General features: G+C 32.9%; 2 protein-coding genes across 7 annotated transcripts; both read left to right on the forward strand.

Annotated features, from left to right (window-relative positions):
* The first annotated feature begins 919 nt into the window (after positions 1-919).
* LOC138124236 (L-asparaginase-like) lies at positions 920-6284 on the forward strand. Of its 4 annotated transcripts, none has more exons than XM_069039213.1 (9): positions 920-1150; positions 1875-1968; positions 2033-2256; positions 3071-3191; positions 3247-3457; positions 5515-5624; positions 5678-5863; positions 5915-6025; positions 6077-6284. In XM_069039213.1, the coding sequence occupies exons 4-9, from the start codon at positions 3147-3149 to the stop codon at positions 6131-6133; spliced, it is 720 nt and encodes a 239-aa protein (XP_068895314.1). In that variant the 5' UTR covers positions 920-1150; positions 1875-1968; positions 2033-2256; positions 3071-3146; the 3' UTR covers positions 6134-6284. The 4 variants fall into 4 exon arrangements, with proteins under 4 accessions (XP_068895314.1, XP_068895313.1, XP_068895310.1 ...); XM_069039209.1 differs by having other exon boundaries at positions 922-1150; positions 3066-3191; positions 6077-6280; XM_069039210.1 differs by lacking the exon at positions 920-1150 and adding an exon at positions 1403-1509 and having other exon boundaries at positions 3066-3191; positions 6077-6281.
* A 2748-nt stretch (positions 6285-9032) lies between these two features.
* On the forward strand, positions 9033-20534 carry LOC138124232 (L-asparaginase-like). 3 transcript variants are annotated; one of them, XM_069039202.1, is made up of 10 exons: positions 9033-9084; positions 17147-17254; positions 17738-17855; positions 17906-18014; positions 18065-18190; positions 18314-18524; positions 19455-19564; positions 19614-19802; positions 20175-20288; positions 20341-20534. In XM_069039202.1, the coding sequence occupies exons 2-10, from the start codon at positions 17158-17160 to the stop codon at positions 20404-20406; spliced, it is 1140 nt and encodes a 379-aa protein (XP_068895303.1). In that variant the 5' UTR covers positions 9033-9084; positions 17147-17157; the 3' UTR covers positions 20407-20534. The 3 variants fall into 3 exon arrangements, with proteins under 3 accessions (XP_068895303.1, XP_068895304.1, XP_068895302.1); XM_069039203.1 differs by lacking the exon at positions 9033-9084 and adding an exon at positions 16943-17097; XM_069039201.1 differs by lacking the exon at positions 9033-9084 and having other exon boundaries at positions 16946-17254.
* The last annotated feature ends 9 nt before the right edge of the window (positions 20535-20543 follow it).

Raw genomic sequence — 20543 nt, forward strand, 5'->3', positions numbered from 1 at the left:
CATATAATCGTGTCAAAAATAAATGACTCCCTAGGATTTAGGGATACTCGTTACTAGGTTGCCATAAATTTGGTTAGGTTGGAGGCTATGTGGTTTCTGGTGACAAACAAACGATATCGTAACCATATACAACGTGTAACAGAAATAAGTACATTAATTTTAACGAGTTCTCGTCAAAAGGTACAACTTTTCTATCTACCATTTTGCCGAAAAACGATGTTTAATTCCAAAAAAAAATTGGAGAAATTTTTCACTAAAATAGACCTACGCCACTAAATACTGCAATGGCTAATTGAGATCAGCGCTAATATGAAAAAAACGTCAATTTTCATCCAGAAAACGTGTTTTAACGCCGAAATCGAAATTCAAATACATCTACCCGTATAGCAAAAAATCCACTTCATAAGAATCTGGTTGTTTCACGTTTTTAGGTAGCTTAGTTTTGGAGATATGAACGGTTTTAGGAAAATCTTTCCTATTTTTTTAAGCCACTACGCAACGTTTTTCGCCAAAATGGCAGAGATTAAAGTTGTTCCTTTTGATGAGTTCTATTACCAGTTAAAATTAATGTACTTATTTCAGAAACACGCTGTATAAGACAGAAAATTCCTCAAATGGCTAATTTCTTGCTAAGTGATTCGTTTCACAATCAATTTTGATTTCTGGGGGCATATTTAGTTGGACTTAATCTCTCAATTCATATGTATTAACCACAACATGAAAAACGTTATTTCTCTAAAAGTTGGAATTCTGAGAAGTAATTAATTTATTTTTGACACGGTTATACAGTCCTTTTTGATCTCCCCGTATTATCAAATATTTATTCAAATAAAGAATTAGGTCCTAAATATTGATCAATAGTCAGCATTCGAAAAAGAGGTTTTCATTTTAGTTTGGGAAGACATTTTTGAAGTTAAAATTGACGTTGTCTCAATTCATTTTTTAAAATGTCTCGAAACGTCATGAATATAGTTAAATACGTCTAAATTTTATTACACCTGCAAAGACGAATTTTCTGCGTCTGTGTAAGTGGCATCTGCCACTAGGCTTTAAGGTTTTAGCTAAATTTAATAGTTCACCATTACGCGATGGACAAAATCTGCACTCCTTGGGATTTGTATTCCCACATTTTTTCTCTTCGAACAATAATGTAAGTAATTTTGCTATATCTCCTAGCATACTAATGAAACTTTGCTAGTTGATCTACATTTATCGTGACAAGTTGAATTACTTAAAAAAGTTTATGGTCAAAGATTAAAACAAACAACACAAAATTTTATTATACACTAAATATTTGATAGGGAAAAAAGCTAAATCCTTTTATTTAGTTTAGCTAAATTTTCCACAAAATTCTAGACTACGATAGTCGCCTTGGCATACCTATCTAAAAAGATCTATGCAATTAAACGTGATAATGCAATGCAGTATACTCGTACCTATGTATAAAAAAGACGATAAGGAGCATTGTGTCATACTCTCTCTAAGCATAGACGTGTTTTTAAATACTGGGTGAGTCATAAACAATTTTCTTCGAGTATTTATTACATTAAAAAAATTAAAAATAATTTTAATCTAATTGTAAGAAGATATCTTCATTTTGCTATTTATGGGGTGACTTATTAATAAAAAACTACCATTTTCTTTTTCTCAAGCTGTTGCTGTAGTCGTCGACAATGTAGACTTCCAAAGTAAATTCTTCGTTTCAGCTTAGTTCAGAATCAAAAATTCCACTTTGATCTCCACACATAAAACGAAATATTTCTTTCGTAAATGCTAGATCATCTCTAGAGTCGTTTATGACTCAATCCGATATCTTCTCTTTAGTTAAATAATATTATTTGTCACAAAAACGCTTATGCATTTTGACTTTGTAGTGCACCAGATCGAATTTAGAGACAATGAAAATGAGAAAGGTTGTGGTATTTTACACCGGAGGAACTATTGGAATGGAAAAAAATTCGGCTGGCGGTAAGTTGCACTAAACTAAAAGTTCTTTAGTTATTTTATAAATAATTCTAATTAACAATTTCAGTTATCGCTCCATCGCCAAACAAATTACTGGAAAAATTAAGAACAAATACACAAACACACCATAAAGATGCAGTTAATGAGTATAAAATTCCAACTGCATCCGACCAACTAGTCTTGCTTTTTGAAAATTCAATCATTTTATACAAGATAATGGAATACACTCCACTTTTGGATTCTTCTAATGTCGCTCAAAAGGAATGGATTCAGATGGCAGAAGACATAGGCGTAAACACTTTTATTTATAACGTTATATAAAATTGCTCTTATGTACATATATCGCGCGTTCAAATGAAATCCTGGGCTGAGTAGGCGTTAAACCGTTTAGAACAGTGTAAAGTTTGAATTTCCCGCCATTTGACACGAATGACATTTGTTTATGTTTAATCGGGACCTGAGATCGGGACATAATTGAACATGTTTGTTTTCAGCAAAGGGTGCCCTTAGATATTTGCTTCGAGAATGGGAATCGTTAAGTTATTCTATTTTTATTGTAAAACATTGCAAAGAAAGAAAAAAAAAGAAAGATTTTTCGGGTCTAAATTTTAGGTTAGCTGTCAACATGCTCCAATTAATCTACGCTTTAAAAAAGCACAACAATTGACGGTTTCTAACGCCTTCCCAGTCCAGGATTTCATTTGAACGCGCGATATATTTATCTGTTCCGGATAAACTCTAGAACCACCAGACTGATTTCTAAAAGTCTTACAGTGTTATACAGCCTGGTTCTTTAGGAGTAACAAGAGCTAGGTACCATCACGCTATCACGTGATAGCATAAAAGTAAAATTTTTTGTCTGAAGTCTGAAAATAAAACGGTGTTTAGATTAAAACGAGCAATTTTATATATAAGTTATTTTAGGCTAAAGAAATCATCTAAAAGAAAAAAAAGGCATATTTGCAGTTAACAGATTTTCAAAAATTGCGATCGTGGCACAATTCCACCAAATCTCTTAACTGTAATAATTTGTTTTGCCTTTAATTTCCTAAAATAACTACACCAAGATTGTAAGTGAAGCCGCAGCAAACCATTTTTAGAAAAGTTATGAAGATTTCGACGGATTTGTCATTTTGCACGGTACAGATACTTTGGCATATACAGCATCTGCATTGTCATTTATGCTTCAAAACATCCAGAAACCTGTAGTCATCACTGGCTCTCAGGTAAGCGGCTCTTATATCACCAATAATTACGTTATTGAACCATTATTACATTTAGATATCCATATTTGAAACTCGCAATGACGCATATAACAATATTGTCACGTCTATCATTTTGGCAGCTTGCTATCCCATTAAAGAAGTTTGCGTCTGTTTCAACAACGAGCTGCTGAGAGGCAGCCGAACAGCTAAAGTAAGCTCAACAAGGTTTAATGCATTTGCGTCTCCTAATTATCCTCACTTGGCGCACATCGGATCGAAGATTACGTGTAAGTTGTGAATCAAGACAGTACTTAACACAGGACGAGTCAGGTTTATCGCAAAGCAATGAAAGACAGCTCGAAAAATAGCTAAAAAACTAATTTCTCCACGATAATTAAAGAATCAATTCATTCTTGTTGAATTGGATATTCAATGAAAGAATGAAATCAATTAATTCCACGCCCCGTGATTATACTGAAATCCACGGCTGTCGGCCAATCACATCCCTCGTATTTACATTCTACAAATTACAGGCATATCGTCAATCGGATGCGTTTGTAAATAATAAGTCGCGCATCGCGTAGCAACCGCTCAACCAAGCACAATTTTAGTTGTCAAATATTAAAAATCAAATTAAATTAAATTTTCAAAGATTGTTTTTTCTTGGTATAGTCGTGGAGAAAGTATAATCTTCAATTGGCGTAGAATGGCTATCATTCAGTCGGACGATTGCACCACTCGCCTACAGCTCGTGTTGGAATTTTCATCCTCTTGAATAATACATAATTCTTGTTAAATACCGTCTTCGTCAATAATTCGTTATCGCCCACTCAATGAATTGTCGTCGCTTTTTAATACGACCGGATTCTGTCTCGAACACTCCAGGTAGGCCTAGGCGCTTCATGGTGGACCATGACGTTATCGTTTCGAGTTTTTCAAATGACAAATACAATTTTAAAAAAATAAACAAAAACAATTTTTGAATAATGCTTTTTGCAAAACTGTGGGAATTAAAAAAAGTTACTACGACAAAATTAAAACATATTATATGTATGTATATACAGGGTTATTCACGAGTAATAATGAGCCTGACAAACATTGAAACGCAACCAGTCATTTATTTTATCGCCTTCGTGGGTCATTTATTTTTATTTAAACACAAAAACATGTTAGGTTTGATAGATGTCACGTGACGACAACTGAAAATTGTCTCAATAAAAGCAGTCTTGGATTCATTAAAAAATAAAACGATTAATTGATATCTACTCGTTTGAAAAATATCTTCGTTTGGTTGCGTCGGGACGTTGTTTTAGGCCCTTTATTGCTCGCGAACATCCCTGTATTCCATTAGATTTAGATAAAATATTTTTATTTTATTTATTATTTGATTTGATCTTTGATTTAAGGAGGGTGTAGTAAAAATGGCGCATAATATTTATATCACGCGAATCTGAGTACGAAACAAAAAACTATAATTTAAATTTGATAATGATAATAATAATGGTAACTTGATAGTAATATCCGTAATAGTGTATCAAATCCGGCAAAATTGCCGTGCCGCCGGGTGGTGGAGAGTTGATAAATGGTAACAACAATAATAATACAAAATGACAATTCTTGTTACTAGCTCAGTTGAGATGTTGTAATAGTTTCAAAATTTATGAAGAGCAAAGTCTTCGTTCCATATAAATGTAGTTATCCAACACCTGTTTACTATGAAGTCATAATAACGCATAATTAAACTGTGTTCATCAAATTAAACAGTTTAGAGAGAATTGGACAGTTTATTGAATATCAAAAAATGTAATACATAAAATTAGAACTCTTTTTTTGGCGTTAAAGAAGTAACCCAACAGCACGTCTTCGCTTACCCCAGAAACATCATTTTCTTGTTTCTTGAAGTCATTTAATTCCTTGTAATAAGCATGTCTGGATTTCTTCGGTAGCAAACTCGATGTGACTTCTTCAAAATCTTTCAGTGTTGGATAAAACTATGTACTCGTATTACACTCGTGCCTTAACAGCAAATAAGTCACTGAAGAAAAATTAGCCAACTCGAGCAAGCTCTCGTGGCTAAACATTTCTTTCGTGACTTATTTGCCTTATAAGACACTTGTATAATAAATATGTAGTTATTCTTCACTGCAGTCGAAACAAATTTTCAAGTTTGAGTGTTAATAACTCCATCAGCAGAGGATTAACAGTAAATTGGTACTAGAGTTTTTTGCTTGCATTTCAACATAGAATCATGTGATGTAAGTATTATGCGCCATTTTTAATACACCCTGTGTATACAATTTTAACTTGATTAATAAATATTCAGTTCAATTTCAATTTGTTTCAGTGAACGAATGTTACATACGGACCCCCAAACAAAATTGTTTTGTACTAAATGCGAATTTATGCCGCGGCGTGGAAGTAGTCACCATCGCACCTATGATCACAGCAGAAGGGGTGAATTTTTAATTTATCTTAAATTTACGGGACTGATATAGGTACGGATTTAGTTACGCGGTTTGTTGAGAAATGACGTTAAGGGTGCAGTTTTGAGAACTTATGGAAGCGGTAACATTTGCTCAGATCGACGGGAAATCGTCGATATTCTAATTGAAGCTGTAAAAAGAGAAACATTGATTGTAAATATTACACAATGCATTAACGGTGGGGTGACTTCTGATTACGAAACAGGAGCAGTAAGACAAACATTCTTTTATTTTTTTTAACGAATCATTTATTTGTTTTAGATATTAAAAGATATCGGAATCATTCCGGGGTACGATATGACTGTTGAAGCTGCTTACACAAAACTATCTTACGTTTTAGCTCTACCCTTGTCTTACACGGAACGTGTCAAGGTAAGTTCCTTCAATGTGTGTTGATTTTTTACTAAACCTAAGTTGTTTTAGCTCATGAAAATAAATATTTGTGGTGAACTTACTAACGAGCATAGTACTACCAATTAATTCTTTTATCTTATATAATCATATTCTATAACATACTTATATGCATTTTATTTACTGGGAAAATTATATTGAGAACTTAAAAAATACATATAGCACGTAATACGTTATTATGTATAGCTGATACAGAAATTAACAAAATTAATAATTAATGAACAAAGATTATTTTGAAGTAGTAGATACCTAATTATTATACCATTAATTATTATTATAATTTTTATGTTATTACAGAAACTGGATTTTCGGCCTCGTTGTGCAAACTTCACATGCGCATGATAAATAATATTCCACTTGTTGCATAAATAACAATTACCTGCGTTGATGTGATAATACCTAAATAGTAAATTAATTAAAGTGTTATTATAAGTGTCATAAGTCATAACGAAACGTGTGCTGTTATGGAATTATGATGACACTTTAAGCAATGAAAATTGAATTTTCTCCAACGTGTTCGGCAATTACTTGAGTGTTTGGTGGAATATTCTCTGAATCAGGTCCGCACACTTTTGGTACTTTTTCATTCAAAAACCAAACGTGACTTGCAACAAGCACAACATATTGATAAAATGAAGCTTTATTTATAATAAATCAAGCCATAGCTGTTTTAATAATAAATAATAAATATTAAATCAAATGGAATAATGGACCTGTAGCCATGAATGATACATGGTTGATTTAAAATCATAACAATCTCGTTTATATGTAATATTCATATCAAACCTAGCACAGTGCAATCGAAAAAAAAAGTAAGCCATGATTATCATATGTAGTTCAGTTAGCAGCCCTAGTCTAAATATTACTGTTCTCAAAAAATAGTTATTTATTACACAAGATGATAAAATTGTGTTTTATCTTCGTGAGCGTTTTTTAGCGTCGAGACGTTAATTACACTCGAGAGCTTAAATTTTATCGTCGTGTATAATATTCTATTTGTATTTTATTATAAAAACATTTTTTTAAATCATTACTAATCATACCAGGTTTTAAAATCTCATTAGTATGAGCGTTGTTAGGGTAATAAAAAAAATAATTTACTTTATCTACCCTTGCTGTTAAAGTAGCACTTTATCTACCCTTGCGGTTAAAATACTATTTGACCTTTTGATTTGGATGTATAAAAGCACACTTTAACATCTGCTATAGAAAAAACATATTTTAGCTTTCTTATCTCTAGAGAAACTTGATAATTGTCAAACACTAACGCTGTCAACTGAACCATGACAGTCATCGCATCGCTTATTCGATTTTTTTTTTGATCGCACAGTATCATCAATAACTGTAACAAAAATTAAGTGACCCAAGAAAAGGAAAACAAGACCGATTTACATTGATCTTTAATTCATAATATACAGGTGTCCCAAAAATCGCGTACTAAAGGTGCACTACGATGTAGAAGAGACTACCGTAAACGTCAGAAAAATGTTAAAAAATTCTATTGGACTTATTTGCTGATTTGGCGGTCTTGGAAAGTGGCATTAAACAGATAAATTATTTCAAAATATATGTATTAAATTGTCATGACAGCTACTTCTAATCGTACATATTATCACAAAATACAAGATCACTTACTACTAATATCTAATCCTGCATAATAGAGAATTTAGAAGCTTTGGAAATCGGAAAAATTATTTCAAATCCAGTACGGTAACATTGCAAGGTAATGATGTATGAGTATATTTTTGTTTACATCGTATTATATTACCGCTAATAATAATAATAACAATAATGGATTTTTTTCCATATTTTTTCGTGTACATCTAAACATCCTCGATACGTTGGTAAGTAGTTAGTACGCCAATTTTGGGACAGCCTGTATATACGAAAATATGTATTCATTATTTTAAGTTCATGCTTCACCTTTTTAAAAATTCATCAATTTTAACCGATTATAAGCTTTCAAAAAAAAGAATAAAAATGACATAAAGTTGACTCAAGTTGCAAAAAACCACTTCGCATTTGCAACAGCACTTTTAGGGCATTAGTCATTTGAAATTACTTTAAAACTGTACTAATATGGAAAATATTCAATCCAAACTATGATTTTCTGGTTCCTTTGTGCCTTTATTTGGTTCAAAAATATTGAAAAAATGCTGTTGCAAATGACAAGTGGTTTTTTGCAACTTGAGTCAAATATACATATTCTTGCTCCACTAATAGTTTTCGCTACATGCCAGATTCATTTTTATTCGACTAGAAACATTCAAACGTCAAAAATCTAAACATCGGTGGCATTTTTGCGATAAAAATAACCACGTATTTACAAAAACTATCCATTCACTTATTTATTTGTGTTTTAGTCGCAGTTAAAATAAATGAGATTCATAAGTGTTCTACACTTACGCTTATATGAGCTGTTCTTTTCCTCGTGTACTGTAATTATAAAAATTCTAGAAGTGAATGCGTGAGGAAAAAAACAAGACATTTAAATAATTTATAATAGTTTAACATTTGACCTGTTTATGTTGAACGTTTAAATTTAATTTAATAAAATTATTTTTAATATGTTTAACATAATATAAAAACTTAAGTTACGTCAAGCAACATTTACTTTTGCGAAGTGCACATGCATCAGACTACTTTATGCAATCACAAAGCACGACTAAAAATATAAGATTTGTCCAGACAAATATAGGTATAGCTCTGTAACAATACTAACCATCGTATTGTCACGTGGTGTGTGATAATTGATTTAATTTTTCCAATGATTTATTGAGCGAATAAAAATGTCAACACCAACGAGCAGTTAGAATAAAATAATTATAAATTTAGTGTGAACTACAAAGTGAAGTGTATAGGAAATTAAAGTGAACGTGCTAATTTTAGTTACGTTGTAAGTACCCATTACCACTTTCATGTGATCATTATTCATTATAATGTTACAGATTTTAGATTATTAATATCACATAAACAATTACATAAGCGTTAGTCCTGTTTCTGTGTGACAAGGAATTCTGGTAAATTCTTATTATTGGTTTTACTTTTACTGATGAAAGCAATCTTGCGTAGCTTATTTTTATACACGAAGACGAATCAATACTAATTGATAATGAGGTGTGATAGACGTACTCGTAAGAGGTAGACATCTCAATTTTATCTGCGCCTGATCAATCGAGTAAAACTGTTAAGAATTCAAAATATTTCAACCAATTCTTCAACTTCCTTCATCACTTTAGACATTGCAAATAAACGAATATTCTCGAAGTACTTAGGTGTTGCAGTGAAAGGATCCATTCTGGTTTGCTCTTAATAACGAACAAGAAACATTTCTTGGATTATTTGGATTATTTCAAAATAGCTATACTTTGTCCAGTGAGAGATTGGGAGATTTTAAATTCTATTAAATTAACCCCACACTACAAAATCCATTAGAATACATTAATTATAGCGTAATTTCAGGGCAAAAATGTTACTGCTTGAAGGATATATTTCAAATTTTACGCGCGCTAGGTATTACTTCCTCTACGTAGAATTTAATGGTTTTTATGTCAACCAATCTCTCGCTGGACAAACTTTACAATAACTTTTTTCTATTACCAGCTTCCTAAATAGATCATTTTTACTCCGATTTCAAGTCTATAAGAACCATTTATGGTACAATGTACGTGGTTATCATGGACAAAGGGCAAAAAAGTTACTAAACATCCCATGTGATGTTGATGATGCAAACTATGTAAAAAGGAATTAACGATATTTCTTTATACAGTGTGGAAACTACTTATGGAATAAATTCAGTAATTTCAAAACTAATGACATTTGTCGATAACGCTGAAACAGGGCAATTTTAATAAACATTTGCTAACCAATGGATAAATACCGACCGATCATTTAAAAAATAAATCGAGTTTGCTTTGGAGCCTATGCTATGACATGGGTTGCCATAGGTAACACGCCGACTCGATTTATTTTTTAATTGATCGCACCGTATAACTAAATATGTAGTTAGGTTACACAATTATGTAAAATTTCATAAAATATAAAATATTTCTTCTAATTTGTCATTGCTTGAATCTTCTATTGTTCCAAGGACTGGCGCTGCATTACCCCGTTGTACTGCAATGCTTATTCTTTGGGTCAAATAAGAAGTTGATCTTGATTCATTTGTAATTTTCTGTATTTTTTGACCAATTTTAAGTAGCTTCACTTGTTCATGACATCATCCATTTATGAGCTACGACGTCACACTCATTTTTTTTAAATGACAACTCCCACTTTTTTCTTCTCTTGCGATAGACCTTTTACTATTAAAACGATTAATGAAAAAAAATTGGTACTTTACACAACAATTTTTTTGAGAAAATGACAAATTTTACTTCACAAAATTCAATTTAATTTTTAACGTAAACATTCTTTTGTATGGGTTTATTTAAAATAGAAGATTTATTTTAATAGACCAAACCATTTAGAAGATTTACGCTAGAGAATGTGCGCTGAAATGAAACAAATCAGCCGTGACATTATTGAGCGCAGTGCACAAAGTGTCGGTGAGTGCCAAATAATTGGCGGTGGACAATTTCAACATTTGCGTTACATTTTATTGTTAACCTTAGATCTTTGTTTGCTTTTATGTAATGTCAATTAAAATTTTTACATTAAAAATTAAATTAAATTTTTGAAGTAAAATTTGTCATTTTCTCAAAAAAATTGTTATGTAAGGTAAGGTACCAATGTTTTTCATTCATCGTTTAGGTAGTAGGAAGGTCTATCGGAAACAGGAGGAAAAAGTGAGGGTTGTCATTTAAAAAAATTGGTGATGACGTCATAACTCAAAAATGGACGATGTCATGAACAAGTAAAGTAACTTAAAATACGCATTGTGAGAAATAAAAATTGACCTGTTTCAGCGATTTCGACAATTAAGTATCATTAGTTTTGAAACTACTGAATTTATTCCATAAGTAGTTTCCACACTGTATACATGCCGAAATAAGAAAACAAATTAAGAGTGCAACCTCATCTTTTGTTTTATTGAAACGTTTGTCTTAGTTTGATCGTATGCAGAATTAACTTGCACAGTTGTTTTGTTGGTTGCCTACCTCTCGAAAAATTTAGTATTAATTAGATAATTATTAATAATAATTAATGCTTTATCTTTAGTGGTAAAACCCATTTTATTACTTACTCTGGAATAATTGTTGTTTACAATTACAGTAAACGTTCGTAAACTTTGCCGAAATCGAAAAATTGTTTTCCTTGTTAACAACAGCACGTCGGCGTCGTTGACATTTCATCGAAAAATCTGCTTACCAGTGGCGTCGCATTTGGCAATAAAGCTGGTAAAATACCGATTCTTACGAATATGTATATTGTTGCTCTTTTTTATTTTATAAATTGAGTGGCGAACGTGACGTGACGTGTACGCGGCTGCTCCTACAATAAGTTTGTAAATTTGAAAAACATAGTAAATATGGTGAATATTACGCGATCTAACACGGTAAATAGAGATCTTGAACACTTTATCGAGAAACTATTGAGTGAAAAAACACGTGAAGTAACACATAAAATAAGTGAACTTGAAACTCAAGTAAAAAATCTGACTGACTCCAACAGGGAACTTGTGAAACTATTGACCAGCGAGGGAACTAGAAGTCAATTTTTGTGTAGTACTTGTGGTTCTCCAGGAAAAGTGACCATGTCTGAAAATGAAAGTGTCGGCGACAAAGAAGAAAAGAAGAAATCGGACTCGTCGGCATCAACCGTGATAACAAATGTGGATAAGGCTAATACAAAAAATAGCCAAATAGAAATTATAAAACAACAATCCGACCTACCAGGAAAGGCCGAAAGTTGGAAGGAAAATCCCAATAAATCGGAAAAAGGGCAGCAAAAACACAGTAAAAAAACTGAGAAGGCCAAGACTCCACAGGTAAAGAAGCGACAGCGAACAGACTTTCAGATAAAAGGAACCGATAACGCACAAAATTCGGTCGACTCTACTACAGAGGACCCTGGCTTTAGCGCTCCCGAACGGAAAATTTGGCTTCACATCAGTAGATGTAAATCTGACACCACAATCGACCAAGTGAATAGCCACCTGCATAAAAAATGGCCTCAATTAGCATTTGAAGTTGAAAAGCTTCAGTCCAAAGGTTCCAATTCCTCGTTTAAAGTAAGCACTCAGTATGACAAGGAATTACTCACTTTATTTTACACTCCCAGCAACTGGCCTGAGGGAGTGGTCATCAAACAGTTCAGGTTTTTTCGACGCGACAATTCGGGACAATTTTAGACTCGTTGATAAAGTAACCGTAAATAAAAATGACGGAGGATGTGCATCACATCTCAAAAATCTTAGTTGCCCTGAACAACAAACTATTAGTTGCGAACTAACTGATCTCTATGTTTTAGTTCTCAACATTCAGTCTATGAGAGCTAAACTGAGCGAACTGGAACTGATATTGTCCAACAATAATTATTACTCTCTAGTCGCTATCAGTGAACACTGGTTAAGCTCCTACGAAGCAAGTGACTTAAGAATCGGAAATTTCTGTACAAAGTCGTTTTTCTCTAGGAAAACTTCAAAACATGGTGGTTCTATAATTATGTCGAAAACTGATGTGAACTGTGAAACATTACTTCAACTTGAACAGATGTCGGTGGAGAACCATTGTGAGATAGCAGCAATCAAGATAACACATCTAGATACCTTTTTCATTAATATATACAGACCTCCTTCAGGAGATTTCTCAATATTCCTAGACTGCTTGTCAAATTTACTGGCTTATATTGATACTTTGCAAAATTATGTCTTAATATCTGGTGATTTCAACGTAAAGTTCAATCAGGAGGATCCTTATAAAAATCTTTTATGTGACTTTATGTATACTCACGGTTTGCACTATATTGTTAATTTTCCCACTAGAAACGAAACATGTCTTGATAACATCTTCACAAATCTTCACTCATCGTGTTGTTCAGTAAATCAATTCGATACGCATTTATCTGACCACCTGGCCATTAAGCTTCAATTAAAACTACCCAAATCTAAACTTAACCACTCGACTAGACTCCAGAATTTTAAACCTATTAACTTTGGTAAATTTCTATTTTATAACTCATTAAGTAACATAAACTGGAGTTTCATAGATGAGTCTTGTGATGCAAATACTAAATTTTCTTCTTTCATTGATCTAATAAGCCATCATGCTTGTATAAATTTTCCCGAAGTAGTAGTAAAAATCAACAACAGCTATAAAGTGAACAAAATTAAATGGTTTGACCATGAATTAAAATCTATGAGGAAGACTTTGCAGTCTTTAGATGTTGTATATAAAGCCTCTAAATCTGATCACTCAAGAGAAGCAAGAAATAGTTTTCGTAAATTATATAGAGAAAAAATCAAGCTCAAAAAAATGAACTACAATAAGAAAAGCATTGAAACAGCCAAAAATAAAACAAAAGCAATGTGGAATATAGTAAATCAAAATCGAAATACATATTCAAACACTTGTGATGAAACCTGCGACATAACATCAAATTCTTTTAATACTTTTTTTACGAGCATTGCTTCTCAGACTACCTCCTGCTATTCTAATTCTAATGCTAACACTAAAAATCCTATGAGCTTTATCAGGGAGCAACTGAATCCACCAAATTCGACTAATTTTCAATTTAGAGAGGTGTCATGTGTGATTGTAAGGGATTTAATTGACGGTCTAAAAAATAGTAATTGCAACGACATTTACGATCTTAATGTTAATCTAATTAAAACCATCAAAAATGTAATAATCTCCCCATTAACTAAGCTAGTTAATCTATGTATTCGTGAAAATACTTTTCCAGAGTGCTTGAAAAGAGCGAAAGTGATACCTATCTATAAAAAAGGGGATAAAAACAACCCGTCAAACTTTAGACCCATTGCGCTCTTACCGATATTTTCGAAACTTCTGGAAAAAGTACTGTCTATGCAGCTCTCAGAGTACTTAGAATCAAACAATTTAATATCAAAATATCAATTTGGTTTTAGAAAAAAAAAGTCAACAGTGGATGCTGTGTTAAATCTTTATAGCTTTGTAACATCATTCTTTGAGAGCGGAGATATGGCTCTTGTTTCTTTCCTTGACTTCTCCAAAGCTTTCGACTGTGTTTCTCACAGTATTTTAGCAAAGAAACTCCCATCGTATAATCTACATCCAAATAGCTGTAAAATGCTGAAGTCATATTTAGCAGATCGATGCCAAGTCGTAAAGTTTAAAAACAAAACATCAAATTGCTTACCAATTAATCAAGGGGTTCCGCAAGGGTCAATACTGGGTCCATTACTTTTCATTATATTTATAAACGACTTACCACTATCTCTGAAATCGTCAAGTGGGTTATACGCAGACGATACAACTGTTAAAAATAAAGTAACGACCTACGAGTCGATACCAATAATTCATGAGTCAGCCTTAAATGAAGCCTTGGAATGGTTTCAGGCTAACAAACTGTGCCTTAATGTGCACAAAACACAAAATATGTTATTCTCTCTACGAAAAACTGAGACGCCAGAAAATTTTCAAACCTCAGCAAATTTTCTCGGTCTTCATATTGACCCAAAGCTCTGTTGGAGTATACATGGAGATTCAGTTGCAGAAAAAGTAAGTAAAAATATCTTTCTCCTAAGAAATCTCAAAAATCAACTTTCTCCTGAATATCTGAGAAGTATCTATTTCGGAATTTGCGAATCACACCTAATATATGGCCTCTTAGTATGGGGACACACTACTATTCGCCATCGGCTATTTGGCTTGCAGAGAAAAGCGATACGCATCTTAGCAGGTTTAGGCTATACTGACGACTGCAAAGTTTATTTTACATCATTAAACATACTTACCTTACCATCATTTTATATATTGGTCTGTTTAATTTATGTTAAAACTCACCTGGATGAATACACTTCTCATCGCGAGATTCATACTTATGAAACCCGAAGAAAATCAAATCTATGTTTAAAAGAACTTAGACTTAATAAGTCTCAAACTGGAGTCTTGTTCTATGGTATTAAGTTTTACAACAAATTGCCAGAGGTGGTCAGGAATGCTAGTGTAGACAATTTTAAAATAAACATAAAAAAGTTTCTTCTAAAGAAAGCCTACTACAATTTCGAGGATTTTCTGAGGGACACGATTGATACATTAAATTAAAATAGATATAATTGGATTGGTTTGACCTACTTTTATTGTGTGTTGTGTTGCTGAACCATCGTGTATTGTGTTTTGCTATTTTGTTCTTGTATATGTTTGACGTGTGCGATACCTATTGGGTGGTGTATGAATAAAAAATTATTATTATTATTATTATTATTATTATTATTATAAATATTCTCCATTATCAGATAATAATAATAATAAAATGCACAACGTCTAAAATTCATGAGGTATGATTTATTATAAAGTAAAGATTGAGACCACAAATTGTGTACGCCCATCCATTAAACGCTTATTTGCATAGAATTCCGCTACGACAGGATAATTTACAACACCCCCTCATTTGTTTTCTTTTTGATCACATTGCAGACACTGTGTATAGATATTTGTGTATTACCTCTTTTTGAAAACTCTAGATTTATTGTTAAAAACCAATATATTTGTTAAAAGAATTTAGTACAAATTGTTTTACTATAGGAGACATTGATATTTTTGAAGATTGCGTCTCCTGAAACAAAATTTGCTCAAACTGAATTCTTGTTTTTATTACTGTAATAATGTCTTTGGCCCAAATATTCATAGAATGTAGAATTTTTGGCAATTCAGGATACTTGAATTTTTAGAAACTTGATTTATTGTCATCTTATGCCACGTCATAACAGTAGTAGCTTTATGCAAGATGTTTTCAAATACAAGTACAACAAAATTTGTAACTGCTAACGATAGGTAGAAGCCATTAACAAAAATTTTGTATAATAAAGGTCTTTATCTAATCCCGTGGGATAAATGACACTTATCCCACTCATTTGAGTGGAATAAGGAACTTCATTACCGGACGCATTGCATTACTCCACTCAGTGGGATAAGTGAGCTTCATTACCCCACTCAGTGGGATAAGTAAGTCATTATTCCACTGAGTGGTGTAATGAAAGTGGCGGAAATAAATTAGATTTACCTTTTTTTTTTAATTCGGGGCGGTCTTAGATAAAATTTTGTACATAACACGTGGGCTAAAGCATATTACAGGAAACTCGTGTGATTACAGATGAACTCGGGCTAACGCCCTCGTCATCTGCAATCTTCACACTCGAATCCTGTAATATTGCTTTTATCCCACTAATTGTGTAAATAACTATTTTCGACGACCACTATGCAATATGGCACATTTCACACAGTTTTCCCTTAGTGAAAATTTAAAATTGCAAACAATTTCAACACGAAGGCGAACGAACGGCCTACCCGGGTGAAATGAAAAATTTGAGAAATCTGATTGGCCGACAGCTGTGTGTTTTTATTTTGCACACAGGCCGATGATTAACGATGTCTACACTTGTTAAAAATCATTCAGATTTATTAAGTCACTGGCTAATAAAAGACAAATAGTCAGAATCTTTTTTTATTATTCTTCTCATTATCTTCTAACATGAGTTGACATTGGCCCATTGAGTTGTTCCGCGAATTTTGGGCCACCCAGTATATAAAAAAAAATCAACCATAAAACAATCAAATCTGGATAGTTTTGAAACAATTCTTGTGAATTCTTATAATTTTCTTATTTACGAAACAGCAAGTGTATCATCAATTTTTTGAGCCAACAGTTGATATTGTCGTAATTTCCCAACATTAGCGATAAGGTAAAAATTGCAACAAACTCTTTGCGATTACGCTTTACGTATCCAACGAACTTCTTTACAGTGTGTTGTAAATCTACATGTACGCCAAATGTTTACTGATAAAATTTCGTTATACGACTCCTCCAATATTAAAATTGGTAGTGGAATGGTACAAAGTGCTAATGATTATCGATCACATAAAATCAATTTTCTTTCTCATCTCTCACCAGTGCGTCTAAATGATCAACTCGACAGTGTACTATTTACAAATCTTGTAGGGTTCGCAAACATGTTACCTCAGATAAACCAAGCCCCGGTCAGAATTAAGAAGGTCCTGGTCCTGTACGTCGGAGGGACCATTGGAATGGAGAGGAACGAAAACCATGGTAAGTTGAAATTTTATCAAAGTGGGACGCGGGCCAAATTGGTGTATTTGTTCCATAAACAAGACGGATTTCAAACGTTTTGGCTAATAAATAATAACAACGTAAATCTGAACCGAGTTGTTGACTTGTTGATCTTACATCATAACACGAACTTGAGAGCATTTTGTTGACAGACTGTCCGGCTGGTAGACACACCATCGCTTCTGTTTTGATAATAATATAAAGTTCGTTAATCACAATTTGTCAACACTACTGCAACACTTTGTGATTTGATAAAGCAGTGAAGAAATTTGTTATTGGTTGCTTCATTAACGAGATATTTCCAGTTTGTGCCGCTGTTACGAAATCCATTAATTATGTTTGGGGTTATTCCGATCAAACTTTGGTAAAAATCAACACAAGACTTAAATTTTCCATCTTGCCCGACTAAATTTGTAAAATTCAATTCTGACAAGAGAAAAATATTTTTAAATTTATTTCCAGTCTACAGCCCTTCACCAAACAAGTTTTTGGAGAAACTGAAATTCAATTCGCAGATGCACGACCCTTTCTTGGTCAAAAAATACATGAAGAACATAGCTCCCAATCAACTCGTTTTGCCGTAAGACCACAAAGAGCTAACCAGCGTCATTGCTATTTTTCATGTTTTAGGGAAATAGGAGATGACGTCGTTTTGTACGAGCTCAAAGAGTACAGTCCTTTGCTGGACTCCAGCAACATGTCTTCCAAGGACTGGATCAGGATAGCCGAAGACGTTGAGGTGAGTCTGGCACCCACAAAATATTCCCATTTACGATTCGTCACTTTTAGACTAATTATAACAATTATGATGGATTTGTGATCTTGCACGGGACAGACACTTTGGCTTACACCTCGTCTGCGTTGTCATTTATGTTGGAAGGCATCCAAAAACCAGTAATATTAACTGGATCCCAAGTGAGTCATTAATTTATTTCGCAAATAAAACAATGTGAAAGGTCGTTCCAAAATTAATAATTACATACTGCAACTAAAATAACTTTCGCAACGATAATAGATTTAGAAATGTTCAATGTGCAGATTCCAATTTTTGAGACGCGGAGTGACGCCAAGGATAATGTCCTTGCTTCTTTGATCCTTGCTGGGTGTTATGACATTCCGGAGGTTTGCATCTTCTTCGCCAACAAACTCTTGAGAGGGAACAGGACGGCTAAGATTAGTTCCACCCATCTGAATGCGTTTGATTCACCCAATTACCATCCCCTGGCAGAAGTCGGCATAGATATTACATGTGAGTGAAAAATATAGCAATGCAGATTTTGAAATATTTATTTGTAACAACAAAACTTTGATTATCAAGATTAATTTATTATATTTAAAAGAGGGCACGGCATCCAGGTCGGATTTCATTTATCATTAGCGATATTTCTATAAAATGATGATATTTTTATTATTATTACTATCGTCATCAGTTCATCACCATCTAAATCAGTCCCTTTTGTTTTGGTACAATATTATTTAAGTCCGCCATTAATAAATTATTATAAACCATTCCAGATTTTAAAAAATATCTCAAATAAAAATCATCTTATGCTCCTCTTGAGAAGGTTTTTATATTTTAACTAGAATTTAGAAAAAGTTTTTCTCCACGACTATTAAAGAATGAATGCATTCTTGTTGGATATTCAATGAAAGAATGATATCAATTCCACGCCCCGTGTTAGAATGTACTGAAATCCACGGCTGTCGGCCAATTACATCCCTCGTATTTACATTCTACAAATTACGGGCATATCGTCAATTGGATGAGTTTGTAAACAACAAGGTGCGCATCACGCAGCAACTGCTAAACGAGGCACAATTTTAATTGTCAAATATTAAAAATCAAATCAAATTCAATTTTCAAAGATTGTTTTTTATTGGTATAGTCGTGGAGAAGGTATAGTCTTCAACTGGCGTATAATGGCCATTATTCACTCGAATGATTCCACCACTCACCTACGGCTCGTGTTGGAATTTTCATCCTTTTGAATAATAGGCATCATTATACGCTGTACTATTAGGTATTGCTCTGCAGATTCTTGTTTTAAGGGAGAAATTTAAGAAAATTATTAATAAGAGCAATACATTATTTTAAAAATGTAAATGAGAGAGAGAGAGTCGTTACCATTGTATGAAATATTTTTTCATTGTCAAATAACGCATTTTTACAATTTTTCAGTAAACAAGCACTATATCATGAAACCCAATGGGACTCCTTTCAAAGTTTATAAAAAACTAAACTCCAACGTTGGATTGTTGAATTTATTCCCTACAATTACACCCTGCATGGTAAGTGTACTTGACTCCAAAGCAATTTAAAAAATTGAAAGATATGCAGTTTAGAGCTCTCCTGGAGTGTCCTTCGATGGAAGGACTCATTATCCAAAGCTACGGCGTCGGAAACATTCCTTCAAATCAAATAGAACTGATTCAGGTCATTAAAGAGGCCGTTAACAATGGTACTGTGATAGTGAATATTACTCAGTGTGCTCAGGGAACAGTTTCTCCATCTTATGAAACAGGAAAGGTAATTTGCTATATCAAGTGTGTCAAAATAAAAATATAAAACCAATGTCATACTGGTTTTTCAAAAACCTTGTAATAGTTGAATCTTAACAATAGAATTGTTTTGCTTTTAAATTTAAATAGGGCATTCTGTATACTGAATATATTGAAATCGGGAAAAACAAATTGAAGCATTTTTGATGGCTTTTAAATGTTAGGTCTAATGATAATATAGACTTTTTTAAATTAATCGGCTATACCGAGTGTTTCAAAATAAACATATAAAACCAATGAAATCCCGGTTTTTGAAAAATTTTCAAAATTCAGACTTTGATACATTTGTAACTTTTTAAATCTTTTGAAATAATCCAAAGAATCTTATTTTCATTTTTAGGCTTTGGAGAACATTGGAGTTATTTCTGGTCATGACATGACAGCAGAAGCCGCTCTCACAAAACTGTGTTTTGTGCTAGGCCTTCCAGGCTTATCCTACGACGAACGAGTCATGGTAGTCACGTTTTTACATTATTTTTTAAATAATTAATTCAATACATTTGCAGCTAATGAAAGAGGATATCCGTGGAGAACTTACCAACAACAATAATAATAACGATAATAATTACTGAAATCACTGGAAATTCCATTTCACTCGGCTAAAATTATTTATTATACATCTGGCAAGCATCTTTCATTTTTTTAAAGTATTGTAATGTATTGGTTAAAAAAAGGCATAAATAAAGGACAAAAAGAACAACACGGTTTT

The sequence above is a fragment of the Tenebrio molitor genome, chromosome 2 (genome assembly GCF_963966145.1).
Source record: "Tenebrio molitor chromosome 2, icTenMoli1.1, whole genome shotgun sequence".
NCBI classification, from domain to species: domain Eukaryota; kingdom Metazoa; phylum Arthropoda; class Insecta; order Coleoptera; family Tenebrionidae; genus Tenebrio; species Tenebrio molitor.

Coding starts and splice junctions, on each gene's coding strand:
- LOC138124236 (XM_069039209.1), top strand. CDS start 1,899: ATGAAAATGAGAAAGGTTGTGGTATTTTACACCGGAGGAACTATTGGA. Junction 1,969..2,032: donor GGAAAAAAATTCGGCTGGCG/GTAAGTTGCACT, acceptor TAACAATTTCAG/TTATCGCTCCATCGCCAAAC. Junction 6,026..6,076: donor CTTACACGGAACGTGTCAAG/GTAAGTTCCTTC, acceptor AAGTTGTTTTAG/CTCATGAAAATAAATATTTG.
- LOC138124232 (XM_069039201.1), top strand. CDS start 16,978: ATGTTTACTGATAAAATTTCGTTATACGACTCCTCCAATATTAAAATT. Junction 18,525..19,454: donor AGTCGGCATAGATATTACAT/GTGAGTGAAAAA, acceptor ACAATTTTTCAG/TAAACAAGCACTATATCATG. Junction 19,803..20,174: donor CATCTTATGAAACAGGAAAG/GTAATTTGCTAT, acceptor TTTCATTTTTAG/GCTTTGGAGAACATTGGAGT.